General features: G+C 43.1%; 1 protein-coding gene across 1 annotated transcript; it reads right to left on the bottom strand.

The window, feature by feature from the left end:
* Positions 1 to 2790: 2790 nt before the first annotated feature.
* On the bottom strand, positions 2791 to 13518 carry PERP (p53 apoptosis effector related to PMP22). Its single transcript, XM_032102052.1, has 3 exons — positions 13215 to 13518; positions 5854 to 5997; positions 2791 to 5227 (listed from the first exon to the last, which is right to left on the bottom strand). Exons 1-3 carry the CDS (start codon positions 13423 to 13425, stop codon positions 4992 to 4994), a joined length of 591 nt encoding a protein of 196 aa, XP_031957943.1. The 5' UTR covers positions 13426 to 13518; the 3' UTR covers positions 2791 to 4991.
* Positions 13519 to 13976: the final 458 nt, after the last annotated feature.

Raw genomic sequence — 13976 nt, 5'->3', positions numbered from 1 at the left:
AATTGTCATATATAAGAATTCACCTAAATTTTTTTTCATTAAAAGTTCTATTTCCTGTTGTAAGGGATTGCTAACACAAAGAGAGCTTAAAAATAGGCTATTTCCTGAAAAGGGACTGTAATGGCCACAGGTTAGCTCCTGCCCCAGTCATATGCTTCCATGTGTATTCAGGACTGTGCCCATCAAACTAGGCTACTGCAGCCCGTGATCATTTCCCAGGGCAGCACACTGTAGGACAGGACTTACCTGGCTTTTATGTTCACAGTTTCGTGAGTGCTCACTCTAAACTTTTCTGGGCCTTCTCAAACTCAGTGAACACTGATTTCTAATGTATCACCTTGAGTCTTAGCAAGCTTTGATGCTTATAAAATATTCTGTATTCACAAAGACCTCTGTGAAAAATAGTATGTGTTGTCCCCATTCCCACAGATAAATAAAAAGCAGCAGCCATACCAACTCTTCTAGTGTTATCCAATCCTGCAAAGATGAACCCATGAGGAATATAATTCATTTCTATTTATTAATTATATTATATAAAGCATATTTCTTAGCACAGATTATTATTTATGTTGTTTATAGCTGTAATATTTATATTATAAAGCTCCAGGCATGTCTGTCTGTTTTCTTCTGCAGTCTTTATTATAAATACAGCCTTATTAAATTTATGCATTCAAATGTCCTAATGAAAAAAACTCTTTGGATTATTCTAACAATTCTCAAGTAATTTAAATATAATTTTATATAGTCAAAATTTGAGGGCATTGGATTTTTGCCTGGAATTTATAGATGTTAAGCTTCATAGCTGATGCAGCTTTGCCCACACCTTAGAACACCAGGAATCCCAGACAAAAGGCTGCCTACTGTACCAGTGCAGACCTGCACCATGGAGTCATTGGAATTATCTCATAAATACACTGCATACGTGCAGCAAATGAGATCTACACATATAAACTGCTGCACCTGTACAGTAACACTGGCATTTAACACGTTACTGCAGTAACACAGAACAGTGGTTCTGTGAACCCACTGCACACAGATTTTGCTACTCCTGTACCGAATGCCTGTTACAAGAATCAAATTCAGAAACTCAGCATCCCTATTTTTGACAAATGCATCCTCCAGATTTGATTTGACTTTATTCTAGTTGTGAGTATCATCTCCCAAGTTTATTTAAAGATCTGTGCAACTTCACCTACTGGCACAGGTTAACCTGTTTTTTCAGGGTGCTTTTCCATATTGCCAGTAGCTCCCACTGCTCTGAGCTGTGGGACCAGTACCTCAGCTCTCTCAAATGTCATGCATTTCCTAAAGCGTTTTGGTTTCCATAGATATATGTGCTTGGGTCATTAGTTTGTAAGTGCTCAGTGATCTCAGCAACTCTCTTTGTGTGTGTGTGTGTGCAATATTTTCTTTCAGCATGCGGTTGTTTTTGTTTCTGGAGTGCTTATCACCATAACAACCCTCCCCCCTCCCGAATGATCTGTTACTACACTCCCTTGATTTATGTATGTGTTCTACATCCAAAAGGCCTTGTATGCAGGATGTAAAGGTCAGGTAAATAGTCTTTTAGAGTTCTATCTTGTCAATGAACTGTCTAAAAAATTAGTCACTTGTTACGTCAACTAAAAATACAAAATCCCAGTGGGGTGTGGCAGCTGTTTGCCATATCCATGAGATTTAAGCATTAATCATCCCATTCAGGTCAATTAGTCTTCCCTAGTACTCAGTCATGCACATTTTTGATTGCTCATAACTCCCCCTGAAAAAAGGGCCAAGTGTGCTCAGATTCTTCTGAACTGCTCTCTCTTCTCCCGGGTCGGATTAGAAGGAGCAACAATGCAGCCTGAAGCTCACTGGAGATGTTCAAGTGATTTTAGTGAGCACAGATTTAGGTTGCAGCTTAATACAGACTGGTAGGTAAACAGGAGTACAAATTTTCTTCCTCTTGAAAGAAGGGCATTACAGAAACCCTGCAATTATCTTCAGAGCATTTAGGAAAATCTAAAAGGAACCAAAATATTTTTCCTATTTATTTACTTAAAATTAAAAGTAATTAAAGAAGGGAAGACATGGAACCAAAACCCAAAAAGAAGCACATGCAAGGCACTAGGATCCAGGGTAGTAAATGAATTTTAAAATTAAGGCATTTAGGGAAGAGGACAGATAAAAAAACAAACAGGAGAATGATGAACCTGTCTTTCCAGAAATCTGAAGCCACAGACTGGTGTAAGACAGGAGTGACTGACTGATTTGCTCTCTTTAAAAATGCCACTAGGACAGGGCTACCATATGGGCCATGCATAATCTGAGGTTAGAAGTGGGACAGTTTCTAATCATGGCAGAAGTGCATCCTTCCACTGAAAATAACAGGCAAGTACACCATCTTTTTTTCACTATTTAAATTTCTTGATCAGTGTAGGAAAGGCACTTGTAACAGTTTTGATAAAAACAGACTTCCCACACCCGAGACCTCCTGCAGACAGTTGTGTATTTAAAACGTTTAGAGTTCTCCCTTAAGCTGTGATGCACTTGAGAGGTTTTGACTTAGCAAAGAACATTCTATGTCTGGCACTTCAATGAAAGTGCACAGACGTTTTGCAGTGTATACTGAAGCTTATTTGACTGGAAAATGAAGTTGCTGCCTCCTGGACATGAGGTCTTTAACTTCATTTTAGTGACCTGACACTTTATGGATACTGATATTCACATTAAGAAAAGAAAATAATGGCTTATTTGTTTGATCTTATGAAATTAATCCATGAACCACAAACATCACCAAGTTTCTACAACCATCAGTTAAAACATTTTTAATTAAGCCACCACATTTGAAAGGAGTGTCACATACATTAATATCACTTGAAAGTAATTAATAACTATTTGCAATAGCTTTCTCTGGAACATCTTAATTGTGTAACATGCTGGTTATGCTTCTACCCCTCCCAGTATATTCAGAGCCAAGTTTATTTTACATTTGTGCTTTTTTGACAAGTTATGCCAATGCTTATAAAAAAGCATACAGAAGACTTAAATTTTGCTAAATCCAATTACCATATTACCAATACCATCTTCCCTGTCACTAGAAAAAGTGTCCATTTTTTTACTTTTCCTCCTTTTCAGCTTTAGTTGTGCAAGGATTTTCCTATCTTGAGATTCTCTGCTGTGTTTTGAATTCACTAGAAGTAGGTACTATCATTATTTATGATACAAGTAAGTCTACACAGTATTCCTACCAGCCAGTACTGTACAGAAAAGGGGGGAAAAAAATTAAAAGGACATGTTTGTCACAGAACTCTCTTATTCAGCAAGAATCATAAATACAACTGATTGTATATGCCACAACTGAGCTCGTAACACAATTAGGAAGTCTGCAGACATTTGTGCTCTGTAAAGTTATAAAATACAGGCCTAAAAGGGACCTTCAGGAATCACCTGGCCTCTCTAAAACAAGATCACATGCATTATCAAATTGAAAAAGGTGTTACAAAATGGAAAGCTATACAATATATAATACAAGAAATACAGGGCACTGCAAAAGATTAGTTGTAAATTACTTTAGCTTTACAGTCTGTTGGTTAATGCTTTTTAAGTTCTATTTTGTACATGTGCATGAATACACATATCCACACACCCTCTCCTAAGTACCAGGTTCATGAGAGTAAGAAGTAACAGAGTAACATGCAGCATTTGCTTTCCACCCCACCTGTACCCTCCTCAGTCTGTCTCTGCTAAAGCTACTTCTCCCATAGCTGGAAGAGGAGTTCAAAAAATGAACTTCCTTCTTCCCCAGCTGAACAAAGCCCTGACAAAGATTATAGACCATAATTAAAGCTGCTGTAAGATGCTGCAGGTCCATGACCAACACAGACACAGCTACGCCTTGCTGGAATACTTAGTTGGAATTGCTGGCTACAGAAACACAAATGAGGAGCCAGCCAGATTACTCCAAAACGGGTGTCTGTATGAAGTTTGCATATGTAAATTGCTCACAGAACTGCCTTTCTATTTCTACCTGTTACTCCTACTCCTTCACAAAGCAGCCCCAAGTTTACTAAACTCTGAGGTACCTACAGTGTTAGAAACTTTCGGAGGTTTTTAAACACCTTCTGCAAAGGCTTCCCTCCAAAGCACACTGATAATTAAAACACTGCAGCTTTACAAAGGTAGACAAATAGAATAGTTTATGTTTCTGCTCAACGATACTTTCTAAATCAGCATCCCTCAAATACCATGTAAAAATGTGTGTAGTTTAACATCTGAATCTATAACAACATAAATATGTGATCCCATCACAAGTCCTGCTGTGGCCACAAACCCACCAATGTTACGTTAGCCACTGTTATGCTATACACACCAGCTCCATGCTTTGGAAGAGACCTTGTCCAACAGCAGCAATTGGTGAAAAATAAATTTTAATTTTATTTTCCCCTTAATTCAAATAGCTAGTAGTCAACAACAGTCCAGTAACAGGAATGAGAAAAGATTTTTAGGCAGCAGGTGACTGTGATAGTTTCAGGGAAGTTCTTTCCTTGGGACTGACTTTGACAGAAGAAAAAGCCTTCTTTGGAAGGCTGTGTTTTTTCCTAGGTCCATTGAAAGCAATTTTGTCAGAGGTGGAAAAAACCAACCCATCTCGCAGGACCCGCTAATGGGTTGTTTAAAATACTTTTAATCCTTTTCCTTTCTACACTTGAAACACTATCATCTTTATTCATAGCAAATGTTTGAATAAAATAAGGATGAGTCAATTAATTGGGAGGGGAAGGAGCAAGAAAACCACTTAAACTGAATTGACATGAGAATATGTAAATAATACTTCAGGTAAAAACTATTTGGTTTAAGACGCCAATGTTTTTCCTAATTTATTGCCAGATATATTGGAACAAATACTCTGGCAAAATAAGGTGAGTTTTTTCACTCTCCTACAATCACGCCAAATGTACATCAGAGGTGCTTCTCTGTTTTGATAGTTGACTGTACTTGGACTTAATCTTTCAATTTAAGTATGGTGCTCTCTCTGGGGAGGAGTAGTAATAGGTAGGCTTGATGTTTCCCAGGACTTCATCTTCCCAGTTGGGGAGGCAGCAGAAGAAGAAAGCACAACCTATTACGACAACAGTGCTGGCCCAGCCAAAGCCATAGGCCCAGCTGAACATGTTATCTCCAGTCAGTGGAATTTCTTCTGTGAATTTCACAGGGTAAATGACCAAGCCAATGATCTGGAATACAGCTAGAGAGAGAAAAGAAAGAAAATCAGGAGTAAGTTACAGCGAACGTATTACAGTTCCCACTAAAAAAAGGTACCTGGAGATAAGTGCATACCTAAGATATGTAAGGATTAGCTTCAGACCTGCGATCAAATCTGCATTGTTACAGAGGTGCGTGACTTCTGTCCCAGGCACATCACCACGCCTACGCGGCTGTAGCAGCTGCAGTTGCCACTGCCAGGTTGCTGAGGCACATACCTGCATGCTGTGACCAGCCCTGTCCCACAGCCAGCAGCAGGAACCCTGCCGAGCCAGTTCCTCCCAGAACCCCGTTCCTCCTCCCCCATCAGAAAGGTGGGAAGCACCCGGGGCTCTCAGCTCTTAAGTCTTAGCATGTGAAATGCAGGGTCAAAGGTGCTGGGTGTCCCCACAGAGTGCTTTTGGGAAAGTGAGAACTGACAAAGGCCACTGGAGCTTCCTTAACCATTATGCTCTCAGAGGGTAAATCAACCTTCCCTTGTTTCCCATGAAAATGAGTCATAAACCAGACAACGACGGCTAATTTTGTGAGGGAGGCTCCATCTAACATGTTTTTCTGCTGATGCCAGTTTCACATCTAAAATAATCTCTTCTTTGTGCCCAGCCTTACCAACAACAAAGAGCAGGCCTCCAATTCCTCGCACAAAGTTGAAGCGGAGGATCTCGATTGAGAACGCGATGACTGCAAGGGCAAAACAGATGACCAGGATCACAAAGCCAACGAGGTATGTGGCAGCTGCTGCTCTCCCCCATCCTTGAAGAGAAAACAAGATGTTACACACAGCAGTACTCTCCTGTAGGTCATTGCAGCTCTTTGGTTTTCTTTAATCATTTTTTATTGAAATGGTTTTCTGTAAGAAGCATGTCCTTACGTCAAAGCAATACTGAATGCCTGCAAAGTACACAGCAGCAGAGCAGGGAGGCACCATCATTGCTGGAGCAGCACAGGACTCCCAGCCTGCTAACTTGTCTTGCTGAAAAGCGGGATAGAGCGCAGCACAGAACAGAGATAACACATATCTGTAAGACACCCACAGACATCTGAGCAGATAGGGCACACAACTGCTGACAGTGCCCTTTATCATTACAGCTCCTGTTCGATATGCAAGTTTACAAAACCACTTCCATGCACAGGGAAGTGTGAAAGCAGACAAGAGGGTACCACCACAGGAGATAACTGCTGGAAAATAACAGTGCTGTCTGCACAAAACTTCTGGTTGTTTGTGGCAAGAATACTGCATGTGGAGCAAAATCAGCACGACCAAAAAGAAACTTGGAATAGCTGAAAAGATGACAAAAAGAAAGGTCTTGAAAATAAGTATCTATTCACAGCTAAAATGTAGCATGTGGAGGAGAAACAATAAAATCTGAGTTAAAAGTTGATGAGCCCTCTTTGAATCATTACTTCGACATTTGCTGGAACAGGGTGTATCAAGCTGCTTAGTATCAAGCTACTGCACGCTGGAGAGGCTCAGGCACGAAGCAAGTGGCTGTATTCCTACAGAGCAGCACCAGCATCCAGAACTCACCCACCATAGCCCAGGGCCAAGGCAACAATGGCAGGAAAACCTCCTAGAAAAACAGCCAGCAATTCTACCTTGGCAGTAACACGGCCTTGTGAAAAGGCCCTCACACACCTTGTCCTCTTCAGAAACCAAGTAATTTAGGTGAGCCCAGTGCAAACAACTACAAGCGAAGGTGTTCCTGCCCTGGAGGCAGGATACCTGCCCACAGGGGCCAAACCACACTGGCTAGTGCTTTGTTTTCCAGTCAGCTGTCATCACAGTTCAATTCCCACATCTACATATTGTGGGTTTCTACTTTCACACACTTAGACAGAGGTAGGGCCGGATCCTGAGCTCCCTCTAATGTAGGAAAATAAAGAGGCCAGTGAGATCTAGGTCAGAACACTTAAAAAAAGTTCTCTTTCATCATAGCTGTCCATTCCAACACAGCTGAAGTGACTTTGGAGGTATCCTGCTTTCATTGTAGACTCCATTCTTTCTCTGCAATTTGCTATCTGAAAGCAAAGCATTGTTTTACAGCTATTTTAAATAGATCTGTTTGAACTGGTTTCTTTCTTCCCTAATCCAACAACAAAAGTAAAATGCAGCAGGTATCCATCAGCCAAATCTCTGCCCAAAACTCCCAGCCACTACCACTGCCACCTGAAGACAATAAAGCTGACATAGAAAAGATAAGAAAAAGGTTTTTCTTTCCCCTCTCCCTTCCTGGAGCTACTCAAGACAGTAAATTAGTTCTCCTTCAGCTAGTTGTGCATGTTTCATACCCCTTCCCTAAGGGAATGCTGAGGGGAAGAACAGGGAGGAGACCTGATGAGTGTCTAGAGATTAGAGCTACGTCAGTGGTTTGATAAAATCTTTTCATACAGAACAGTGTCTGACTTACAGGTATTGAATATTGTCTCCACAACAGGATTACTTTAGTGATAACTAATATAAAGGGATATGTAAGATAGGTAACCATTACACACAGCCAGCCCAGGAAAACCAATTCAGACTAGATGATCTAGGCAAGCTATTTATCAATATTTGCCCTATTAAGAAGAAAAAAAAGCACAACAAGAAGGAACACTTAGTTATCATAGCATATTCCCTTTCAGATGCATTATTTATGCTGACAAGGTGTAGGAAGACAAATGTGGCATCTGTTTGATAAAATTTAGGTTGTAAATTCAAATACACCTTCATGTTAGGCACCTTGAGGTTTGGTGTAACACAAACACAACTGGAAGAGTACAAGGCAGAATGCCCACAGTGCTCTCTCTGACATTTTTATCTCATCTGTACTGTCCTTACAAGTGTGATAAGCTTTTGGATACAGGTCAGCCCTGGCTCTGCTCACAATGATTTATTTTCTTGTCTCTGGCAATAAGAAAATGACAACACATACTGCTGCAGGAGATATCTTGTCAGGAAGATTAATATCAAGCCCAGCTTTGCTTCAGGTCTTCAGAAGCAAGGAAGCAGTAGGCACCATCGTTATGAAACTCAGTGAGTTTTGTGCTTATGTGTGACAGAGCTCTGTGTTGGTGACCTGGCACCTTCTCTCTTTCTCCTGCTGGATTATCTTTTCCAACAGCATTTAGCAGCAGGTTGATGCTGACAAGACCTGATAAGACTGAGTCATAGGTGCTGGCTACAGGACTAGATGGGTGTGCTCTGGGCTGGATGAGTGTAGTCAGCCATTGAACTATCAGCCAGCCATTTGATCCCCTGTGGGAATCACAGGAAAAGCAGCAAAAACCTCTGGACTTACGGTTAATTTTTGAGATTTCTCTTACATCGTGTGTATATAAAAGTCTTCTAATAAGTGACTGATGGGAGAGATCAGGGTGGGAGGGTGCACCTTCCCAGAGCATAGGTTGCAGCCCTGGGATGTTCCTTATCCACATGACCTGTGGCCAACCCCACCGACAGGGAGAGTTTTCAGCAGAGGGGCTGCTGCAGGGCTAAGACTGAAATTGGTTTTTCTCCATGCAGGATTCCCCTCACCCCAATATCTGTCAAGTCAGGTTTTCCCAGCTCCTTTTCCTCCTAAAGGCTTCTGAGAACTGATTGAGTCCCCACAGGCACCCAGCTCTCCTGTCTTTCTGATCTTCCCCCTACAGCTCCCAGCTGCCAGGAGGGGAGAGGTGCAGGTTTACCTTCTCACTGTTTGCTGCCATAAGAGCTGGAGAGACCTGCTCACAGTCAGAGAATGACAGATTAGCCCCAGTTTCTACCTGGTTTGTGCTCAAAAGTACCTTGTACTCATAAGATATTTAGCCAGAATTTAAGCTTTCCCATAAAAATAGAAAATTCTCAGATCCATTCATTTGGCAGAGAGAGTATTTCTTAGGCAAAATAAACATAAAGATGATGTCTGTTTATGAAATCAACCAAGAACACCACAGTTATTTGGAGCTGCCTAAATAGGAGGGCAGAAGAATAGGAGGGCAGAAGAATAGGAGGGCAGAAAAGCAGAGAAATAGCTGGGGGTATTAGTGTTTCCAGGTCAGCTTGGCCTCAAAGAATAGTCAAGTTCTTTGCATCTAATCAGCAGAAAAGTATTTATCAATTAGGTGGTGTTGAAAGAACATTAAAAAAACAACTGTTCAGAAGCTGAAGGTCTATAATTATTAGGAAGGATTAAGAGTTTTATTACATAGTATTACATTACATTAATGATTACTATGGAAAGGAACTAAGGTGCAAATGTTATCATGCAAATAACTAGGAGGGGTCATGATTACTTAATGTTAATGATGAGCACCAGTAATATGATGAAATTAAAAGAAAGCAAGCAACAGTGCCTTAGTGTTACGTGTATTTCCTGATTTCATTTGGCCATGCCTCAGCCTCACCAGGGAGGAGATGGAATCTCTACAGGCTAAGATATTTAAATCTAGATTTCTCTTTAGAAATCAATAACAGAGCAGTGAAAATAGTCTAGCAGGAAGATTAGCTGCTACGGGATTTGAAGTAACAAGACTCTCATCTTTGTTCATTCACTTCCAGAAGCTGAAGCTACTTCATTAGCTTGTGAATAAATGGAATCTTAGGGTATTTTTTATCATTACCAGCATAGATGGGGCAGTTTTACACTGTATCTGTAATATTTTTCTGTATATAAATGGCAGTAGCAATCCTTGTTTGGTCTCAAGAGCCCATTACACAGAATATCCAAAAATATCTCCCTTTTTTGATGTAATAAAGGAGTAGTGGACTGTGAGCAAAAGAGCACTGTCAGCCCTACTTTCTTGCTCAGATAATGTGCAAACTTCCATGGTAGCATGACTGGTGAGAGGAAGCTATGAACATACCCACCACAAGTAGAGAAGAGCCTAGAATTGAAGGATTTCTGGGAGGGCAGGTTGGAAATCAATACTGGAAATCACTACTCTGTTTTGGCTTTAGGAGTGCAAGAAAAGCAATCGCTACACTACCAAAATATTAAATACAAGCCCTCTAGTACAAACTTGGCTTCAGCTGAGAGCTGAGGAAAGACACAATCCTATACATTTCCAACTTTTAAAGTCTCTGGATTGTTAGCAGCAAAGTGTGCCTGCCCAGGAGCCAGCAAAGTGCCCTGGCAGAGACACCAGCCTCACCTGTTCACTGGGATCTCTTACCGGGAAGTTGCAGTGTTTTCTGGGTGTAGGCAGGGACACTGACTGCTACACCTCTCCCACTAGCATTTCCCAAGTGCCTGCACTTGGCTGACACTATAAACAATGCTTGTACTGAATGCATCCCGGCATTGTAAATCAGGCAAAAGTGTGCCTGAGAAGAGGTGTATTGAAAAGGTAAGCATACACTTAGCATTCCTCCTTTATTTACCTGGCCCCTCAGTGAAGTCTCCACATGCACTCAATTTCACCAATAATCTGTGGTATCAAAGTCCATGCCTCTAGGGACACACGTACAGTGGCACAGCTGCAGTGAAACATGATTCACAAAGGTTGGGCTCCTACTTCTAGGTTCCACCTTTTTTGATTCCTTTTTTTTTTTTTTTTCTTTTGGCACTTACTAAGGATCCAGAAGAATGCTTCCCTTTTCCTTTGTTGGCTGGTGTGTACTTAATGAATAACAACTGGCTTAGGAATAGAAGAGTTAACCTAATGGGGTTACCTTTACTGCACACATACACGCCCATCTTTTACAGTGTTAATTCAAAGCACAGTCACTGGGACCAGTCATTCAGAACCAGGAGGCCACAGCCACCCATAAATATTGCTCCTAAACTTACAACCTCATCACTATAAAGACAATCATCCTCTCCAGTAACACACTGCAAATAATCCTTGGCATAGCTGATGGCTTACTGATATGTTTTAAACACACAGTCAACAGTTAAATCCTGCAATGGTCTACACCAAGTCATCTTGAGTCATATTCTTGTGCAGTACAGCACTTCTGCATTGCAACATTTTGATAATACACAGACGCTGCCAGCCAGGGCACTTCCAAGACACAAGCCAGTACAGAGCTCTAAACAAAATCCCCTCCCTGCTTCCCTACCACATGACACCCTACTCTTCGTTTTCCCTTTCACTTCTTCCCTCTCATGTGGCATTTGCAAATGTGCATTAAGGAGCTATGCAGTTTAGGAGACACTCCTATTTGCAAATCTTTGTTTGTCTTTTCCTGCCCCTTCCCCTCATTTAAAATAAGTGACTCGTCTGCTTTTTTTCTTCCTCTTCCTAGTACACATGCCACAGCTCAATTAAGAATTTGTCTAATGGAACATTCTGTTAATGAAGACCCACTCTGAAGTCTTCATTTCATCAGGAGAGGTGCAGGATGGTTAGTGCACAGCAATTATTTTATGCAAAACAGAAGTTATGCATCTCAATTAGTTAACCTTTATTTTCCTGCAGCAGTGCTGTAAATGCCTGCTAGGCATTTTTTCCTTTGTAAATGCCCTCACCTATTTTGACACTAATTGCATTAGCATAGAAGAAAAGGAAACAAAACAAATCAAACCTGAACTCATGTGTTACATCCTGTCTCTAGATGTAAATACTATTTGAGTAGACAGTGGCATTGATGTTATGAAAATTTGAGAACAGGCAAATTCGTAAAAATAAGCCAAGGATTTAAGTAAGTTTTGCTTTGTTTAAGCCTTGGCTTAAACAACTGAAGTCAAAGATACTGTTCTTCTCTGTCAGTCTGTTAACTAGAAAAAAAGCCACAGAAAATTACTTCTGCCCCACAATGCTGAGGACTGACGCAAAGCACACACCCATCAGTACTCAGGGACGTGTGAAGCAGTGTCACTACAGGAGAAAACAAATTCCAGCAGCTGTACTATATTAGCACTTTTTCCCTGTGCAATGCAAGTTGCAGCAACCCTGCACTAGCTTTTCTTCTCTGTCTAATGGGGGAGATGGATATTTTCACCTCACTAGCCAGAATTCTTCCACCTGCAGTAAAGCCCAAAGTCATCACCCGGCTGAGAAACGAAGCCACTTCTCTTGCAATATATTCAGGATTTAGTTTGTGCATGAGTGTTGCAATGAAAAGCTTCTGGAAGTGAGTCTGCTGTGCTCAGGCAGCAAGGGACCTGCGCAGGGAAACAGTCCCAGCTCTCCCAGTTGAAACACACCCTTCCAGCCCCCCAGTCCCTAAAGAACCCTCATCCAGGATCTTAAGGCGGGTCTGCTTACTTGTCCAGAAATATTTTGTTTGAGGGAAAAGCAGATGTAATCAGACCCACGTGTTCTAGCAATAAAACAAAGTCCCCCAAAAGACCTAGAAACTGAGAGTGTGCAGTAAGAATATTACAGTGGCGATGCCAGATACAGAAGCAGCTAAGCAAGTTAAAACAGACGCACACTTATCCCTGATTTAGGCCCCAGTGCAACAGAAAGCTACAAAGGAGAGAGCATTTTTTTTTCTGCCTGCAAACCCACATCAGACTATTTTAAGCTGCAGATCAGGAGGCATTTTAATAGCTGCACTCCCTTGGCCAGGAGGGCTAAATTAAGGTGCTCTCTCCCTGCGAAGGGTCGGGGAAATACCATTTTACTACTGTCTAGGTGTGGTTCTGCATAGGACACCCTGCAAGAAGGTTTCCACACTTGCCATCCGACCAGGGAGGCGAGCGGCACAGGGAGGGAGCTGCCTGCTGCCAGGTAAGGCTGTGCGACGGCAGCCCGACGAGAGCTGAGGGGAAGCAAATACACGGACTTGGAGCCAGTTGCTATCTTACTTTGGTTGTACGATAACTTTAGAAAAAACCCAAAATATCAACACCCCGGCTTCTCAGTGTTGTACTGATCAAAAAAGATCGCTCTGGAGCAGTCTAGTCCCGTGTTTCATTGCTGGTTTAAGTCCCGAAAGAGCATGGATACTGGTTCTGGACGGAAACTCCATCCCAGGAAGCAGCTACTCCACAACGGAGTTAGGGGAGGTCAATGGTCTTGGCACCCACTGCCCCGGGTCCCTCGGAGGGCTTCTCACTCACCGTAGTCCATGAGGGATTCGCAGTTCCAGTTGAGGTCCTCCTCGCCCCGCGTGCAGCTCTCCCACAGCGACGCTTGCTGCACGTAGGGCTCCGACTCGGATTCCAGCCAGCCCCGGCCCGCCAGGGCGATGATGCCCATGATGATGGCCAGGCCCAGCAGCAGGGGCAGGAGCCACCTGCACCTCCAGCAGGCGAGGCCGCACACCACCATCGTGCCCGGCCGGCGGCGCGCCCAGCGAGCCCGGGCGTCGCGGGTGTGGTGCGGCGGGGACGCTCCGCCGGGACGGGAGACTGCGAGTGTGCCGGTCCGAGCGGGGTTTTAAGGCGCCGGGGAGGAGGGAGTCCCACCCACATTCCTCTGAGTAAGCCTGCCGCCGCCGGCGGCCCCAACCGGTGGGGCTGGCGGAGAGCGGCGGAGGCAGCGGGGCCCAGCCCGCTCCGCTCGGCCCGGCCCCCCTCAGCCCCGCTCGGCCCCGGCCCCTCGCTCGGCCCGCCCGGGCTCACCCTCGCACTTCTCCTCTCGCTGTACGCCACCCTCCCGCACCCGCACCCGCACCCGCTCCGCCGTGGTGGCCCAGACACCGCAAAAACGCAAAAAACCTCGCGGTTCTCGGGGTTCCACGAGCCCTGCCTTCCTCATGGGGGCTGGAGATCATCATCGTCCTCTCTGATCACTGGATAGACCGAGCAGCATTGCCCAACATTGATAATACTGATGGTGTTAGCCACTACAAGTACCAAAAGCTTGCAAAAAGTTTCTTT

Source organism: Corvus moneduloides, chromosome 3 (genome assembly GCF_009650955.1).
Source record: "Corvus moneduloides isolate bCorMon1 chromosome 3, bCorMon1.pri, whole genome shotgun sequence".
Classification (NCBI taxonomy): domain Eukaryota; kingdom Metazoa; phylum Chordata; class Aves; order Passeriformes; family Corvidae; genus Corvus; species Corvus moneduloides.
Note: the sequence above shows the minus strand (reverse complement) of the source record. Positions and strands in the feature narration are given on the sequence as shown.